The sequence below is a fragment of the Poecile atricapillus genome, chromosome W (assembly GCF_030490865.1).
Source record: "Poecile atricapillus isolate bPoeAtr1 chromosome W, bPoeAtr1.hap1, whole genome shotgun sequence".
Lineage (NCBI taxonomy): Eukaryota > Metazoa > Chordata > Aves > Passeriformes > Paridae > Poecile > Poecile atricapillus.
Genome location: NC_081288.1, coordinates 107,803,903 through 107,809,732, shown reverse-complemented (window position 1 = coordinate 107,809,732; position 5,830 = coordinate 107,803,903). Strand labels below are relative to the sequence as shown.

At 47.9% G+C, this 5,830-nt stretch overlaps 1 protein-coding gene across 1 annotated transcript; it reads right to left on the bottom strand.

Annotated features, from left to right (window-relative positions):
- Positions 1 to 827: 827 nt before the first annotated feature.
- Positions 828 to 5,830, bottom strand: LOC131591913 (gastrin-releasing peptide-like). The gene is made up of 3 exons (XM_058863031.1): positions 5,150 to 5,830; positions 4,414 to 4,664; positions 828 to 1,265 (listed from the first exon to the last, which is right to left on the bottom strand). Exons 1-3 carry the CDS (start codon positions 5,286 to 5,288, stop codon positions 1,212 to 1,214), a joined length of 444 nt encoding a protein of 147 aa, XP_058719014.1. The 5' UTR covers positions 5,289 to 5,830; the 3' UTR covers positions 828 to 1,211.

Genomic DNA, 5,830 nt, shown 5'->3' with positions numbered 1-5,830 from the left:
CAAAAATGGATGACATTTGGCAGTCATCCCTGTGTCATATGACACTTGTGCCCCACTAAGATTGGGATTGAAAGGCCGGGCAGGGTGCTGTGACAGAGATACGGCAAACAGCCGCAGCCACGGGGTTCAGCTGGCACCAGAACGCACCGGAGCGCTCCCCTCACGGCCGGGGCTCAGTCGGTGCCGGGCTCACCGGGGCGCTCCCCTCACGGCCGGGGCTCAGTCGGTGCCGGGCTCACCGGGGCGCTCCCCTCACGGCCGGGGCTCAGCCGGTGCCGGGCTCACCGGGGCGCTCCCCTCACGGCCGGGGCTCAGCCGGTGCCGGGCTCACCGGGGCGCTCCCCTCACGGCCGGGGCTCAGCCGGTGCCGGGCTCACCGGGGCGCTCCCCTCACGGCCGGGGCTCAGTCGGTGCCGGGCTCACCGGGGCGCTCCCCTCACGGCCTCGGCTCAGTTGGTGCCGGGCTCACCGGGGCGCTCCCCTCACGGCCGGGGCTCAGTCGGTGCCGGGCTCACCGGGGCGCTCCCCTCACGGCCGGGGCGAGGGCGCTCCCTGCCGGAGGCGCTGGGAGAGGGCGTTCGGGGCTCGAGTTCCGCCTCCGGGAACAGCGGAGCTGCCGCCGGCGGGCCGGGGGCTGCGGGGACAGCGTTGAGCGGCAGCGTCACCTCCCGGGCACACTCGGGACACGAAGGCTCCCAACAGAGCGGCTGAAAGTGCAACACACGCCCTGTCCTGGGGAAGGCAGCCGCCCTTGCTACTGGCTTTCACACAGCGAATTTCACTGCTTAACTGAAGTAAAAGCATAAACTCCGCCTTTTTCTTGGTACTATTTATTGCGAATGTTGCAATGTCATGTAGTTTCGAACGAAGAAATGAAATTACTTGATAGGTACATCATATAATTATTTGGAAGACCCTTCCATGACAATTCTAGAGATATATCTATATATATAGATACATATAGATATATATATATATATATATATAGATATATATCAAAGCCATTCAAATGAGAAAATGCAACCTTGAAAATGAAGTAGAGGATTTAGTCCTTGCTGAACCATACAAGAGTATGTGTATTTAAGTACTTTACACAAAAGAATTCTTGTGTACAGAAAAGTGACCTTGTTGATTATCTGATACAATCAAGTGTGTGAAATATAGTCTCTTACAGAAAGTATTCAATTTCTTCATGATTTAGTGATCTTCTTTCAGCTTGGAGTGCTCTCTTTCATAGTCACAACTTGAAGCAGATAGTCCATCATCTAATAAAAGGAGAAATATATTATTTATAGATCAGTCCTGAAAAAAGTAATTCACTAAGTTAATAAACCTACTATAAGTTAATAAGCCTAATAGATAACTGCTCTTTGCATTCACACAACAAATGTATTCCTAATAATCTTTCTCAAACAGACTCCATTTGTCTTGGTTAGCGTAATAACCAACTGCCAAAGTAGGAGGAAAGTCATTCTCCCAAATAATTCTGTGTGCCACCTCATTTATATCCTGTCTCATTAGCGTGAAAAAGCCAAGTAATAGAAACAATTTAAAGTTTATTTTCCAACTTACTTTTGCACTTAGTCCAATTTGCAGGAGGGATTTCCATCCCCTTTAACTACATGAACTGTAATTTATTCACAGAATAAAGAGAAGGCAAGGTATTAACTGAAAACAAAAAAAACCACAGATGCACCATCCTAAGCCAAACTCCATGAAGTATTTGGCTCACCTCTTCCATTTTTTGACTATCTGTGTGTTACAGCCATTGCCCTCCTCTAGGTGAGTCCTCTAGAAAGAATAATTTTCTTCTTAAAAAATGTACAGCTCAGTGTGAGCATCAGTAGTGATACACTGGATGATTTGGGCTAATAAGACCCTGAATTGAGCTACTTGAGGTACTTATCTGTATTTACTTCTAGCTTTGGGGCTTCCTAATCTTACATTTAAAATTCAGGCTTTGAATTAAATCAACTACATTTGAAAGCACCCATGAAACAAAGTTCTTGGAGTCTGCTTGTTCCCAACACAGCCAGTCTTTGCTGTGTGCAGCAGGTGGAGCACAGGGCTGCAGACATGAAACTCCTCGTGGCTGGCATCTCTGTCAGAGAGGGAATTGCAGCCCTCAGTGGGCATGTGCCAGCCATTCCACAAGCTGGCAGCAAGGTTCATTATTTATCTTCTTTTGGTCACATTTAGTATCTCAGTCCAACAGGTCACTGCACAGGGAACAGTAACCTACTGCAAATCTGCTGTCCTCCGGTGGCTCCTTCTAGAACAAGTTTCTGTTCAAAACACACAAAATATGCCTGGAAAAGTATATCATGCCAAGGACAAATTTTTTGGATGCTCTGTGCCATCATCCTCAGCTTCCTGTACCTGATAATCCTCTCCTGTGCACGGACACTTTCCACAGCTGTGGTACAGCAGCATCTTACCCCAAGGTGTTGTCTAACCAAAGTCTGTGCACCTGAAACCCTTCACATCCTGACAAATCTACACAATCAACCCCCAAAGGCCATTTATACATTTGTACCACTATGCACATGAATGTCACATGCCGTATATCAGAGCTCTACCTTTATAAATAAAGCCTCTTTTATTCAAAATAACTTTTAAATGAAAAATAATTATCATTATTTAAATGTTTAGGAAATTATCAGCCCTCAAAAGCATGTTCCTTTTGATCTTCATGTTTTCTTCATCTAGAAGGAAGACCTCAGAAACACCTTAAATTTCATATGCTTTCTTGAAGCCAAGGGGAAAAGAGGACATCATATCCTATCTAGGCTGTGTATCATCAGGTATTTGCATCCAACAGCATGAAAGTATAGCTACAGCTACTTTCATTAGATTTTACTTCAGGGTGAAGACAAAGAAACGGTTGATGATGGAAATCAAAGGTTCTACGGCCAAATGAGGTTCTGTAAATTTTCCTCTTAGTCACAGGTAAAACATGAGCTTTTTTACTAATCCTTGCAGAAATCTGGATGCTTAAGGCAATAACCTCATTATTCCATAAGGATATTCGATGCTTGACCACAGAAACATTAACAGGATGTTAATTTACGGTGAAAGTATACACATATGGACATGTTTCAACTTACTAGAGGCAACTTCCAGCCTTTCTAAGTAGTATTTATTGACAGATACTTTTAGAAGTCAGAACATTTCCCTCTTTACATTAAATAAAGGAATTTGTTCATTTCATTCGATTACAAAGCTGAATACTGCAGAATTGAAGATGGACCAAATAGTTTCTTTTTTAGATAGTATTAATAATTAGTTACTATGATGCATCACTGTCATAAAGCCACAGCCAAAAAGAAACCTGTGGGCAGCATTCGTATCACTGGTGTGAGAGACTTAAATCACAGCTTAATTTAAAGGGTGAATTTTTACCCACATTCAAATAAAAGCCTAAGTATTCACTGATTTGATTGCACCAGGATTTCAATGGGGAAACCAGGCTGAAGTTGGCCCAGGAATATTAATGACATCATATTGCAGAAGAATACGGGAAGGAAAAAATCTTCCCATTGATGTCTTAAAGAGGGCATACTAATCTTTTTATTCTATTTCATTGTTACCCGAAAGAATTCTGCAGCTTTATCACCACGATTGTGCCTGAGGCATTATAAGGAAAGCAGTTTTCCTGTGGGCCCTATGATTTACATTAGACCCCAATTACTTTCTGTAAAACCTCACTGTTTTCCTTCCCAGTGTATTTTATAGGATTTCCAAAAAGGCTAGGAATTAATCTGTTCCAAAACCTTGTTGTCTCATGCAACAGCACTACGAAGAACATTAATTTGAGGGATGAGGAGGGGCAGCTTATCAGTAGCCCCAGACTCTGTTAGCAAACCCAGGAATTACCATAGCAGTAGCCAGCACCATAGGCTGGAGAAAAGGCAAAGGAGTCAGGGACAAAGCTGTGACCAGAGAAAATTCTGTAGCCCTGGGGCTTTACTCAGCCCAAGGCAGAATATCCTGAATGCTGATGGAAGGGGACAGCCAGTGTGATGTGGTTCCTCCTGCCTTCACACTCGTTTTTCACACTAGCTTGGCTTTGCTGGGCAATATGTGCTGCTGATGTGATCACCTAAGCATGAGGGAAACAAAAGAATAGCCCAACCAACCAGTTTGAAGGGAGTGAAGATCTAAGATCCAGGCACTAAAATCTGCTGAAGGCATGCCATGTTTATGCCTAGTAGAAAATGAAGTCATCACAAATACAACCGGTGAGTGACAATCTGTAATCAAGAGCAGAATCTTACTGTACCAAATGTCTAATACATGAGATGCGTTTCTGCTGCTTTTCTGGACAACCCACCAGTTAGGGGAAGTTGATATGTTACTGTAAACCAAAAATTGAACACATGGAGTATCTTTGCAGGTTTTTATCTTACTTACATGTTTCCAACTGCTATTGTCATCTGTCTCCCAGGTGTTCCTGATGTACCAGGGAAGACCTCCTTTTAAAAAATGACCACTTTTATTTTCATTCCTTTCCAGCAGCCTTAACAAATATTTTGAGATTTCTTCCCACTGCAGATACTCTTCCAGCTGCTTGATATTATTAGGTAATGCTGAAAATGGTGTCTTGTTTTCTTCTTCAAAGCCATAAGGAAAATCTCCAGTGCTTTTTTTCCCCATTAAATGTCCTGCAACGACAATTAAAGTAGTACAAAATTAACCAAAACCGGCAAAGACTTGCTTGCTCAAACTTCAGTGGGATGGGAAGGGAAGGGAAGGGAAGGGAAGGGAAGGGAAGGGAAGGGAAGGGAAGGGAAGGGAAGGGAAGGGAAGGGAAGGGAAGGGAAGGGAAGGGAAGGGAAGGGAAGGGAAGGGAAGGGAAGGGAAGGGGCTAGATAACGTTGAATTGTAGCACTACTGGGACAGAAGATTTTGTCAGTGTCACACACAATTAATTTCTTCTGTCTCTTGTGTTACATTGTCAGAGAAAACGTGGCTGAGAAAGGGGCAGTGATAACCAAGCACTTTGCCTAGAGATAGAGAGAGGCACCTGCTAAGATTTGCTGGACTAAAAGTGGATGGAGAAGCTGTAGGTTTTAGACTTACCCTGTCTCGACACAGGACGCAGGAACCGCGTGTTCCAGTGCCTTTGTAGGAGTTAAACTACACTTACCCACAGCCCAGTGGCTGCCGCGGGGGTAGATCTTGGTGAGCGCGGGGGTCCCGCCAGGCTGCAGGGGCGCCGCTCCGCCCTGAGCCGCCAGCAGCGCCAGCGCCAGCAGCGCCAGCGCCGCGGGCCGCCCGCCCCGCATCCTGCCCTGCTGCGGATGCTGCCGGTGCTGCCCCGAGCCGCGCTGCGCTCCGACTCCGCCAAGGCTCCGAAGCCGCTGCCGCCGCCGCCCCCCATTTATCCGGAGCCGGGCCCGGCGCGAGCGGAGCCCCCGCGCCTGCCGCCTCCTCACGGGCCCGCGCCCCGCCCGCGCCCGCGGGGGGAGCTGAGGCGGTGCCGCCCCGGCGCTGCCCTGGGCGGGGGGGGCCGTTCTCTCTCTCGGTTACCTTCGCAACACGGGCGCGTCCCACAAGTTCGCGTTCCCCCGCTCCGTTCGCCGGGAGTCGGTGCTGAGGCCGGCCCGGGGCACCTCGGGGCGGTGCTGCCGGCAGCGCCCGGGCACCGGGAGCTCCTCAGGGCGGCAGCAGCCGCCGAGGAGACCCGGCAGCCGCGGGGGGCGAGGTCACCCCGCCCTGCGGGACCGCACCGTGCCGGCTTCGGTTCGGCTGCACTCGGGGCAGAGGGTCTCGTTGTCCCTCACTGGAACAGAAAATCTCGTGTCAAGAGCTTATTTTAATTTCCAGT

Excerpts from the sequence above, each read along its gene's own strand:
- LOC131591913 (XM_058863031.1), bottom strand. The coding sequence starts at position 5,288 with ATGCGGGGCGGGCGGCCCGCGGCGCTGGCGCTGCTGGCGCTGGCGCTG. Across the intron at positions 4,665-5,149 it reads CGGCAGCCACTGGGCTGTGG|GACATTTAATGGGGAAAAAA; the intron begins GTAAGTGTAGTT and ends TTGTCGTTGCAG. Across the intron at positions 1,266-4,413 it reads ACAATAGCAGTTGGAAACAT|ATGATGGACTATCTGCTTCA; the intron begins GTAAGTAAGATA and ends TCCTTTTATTAG.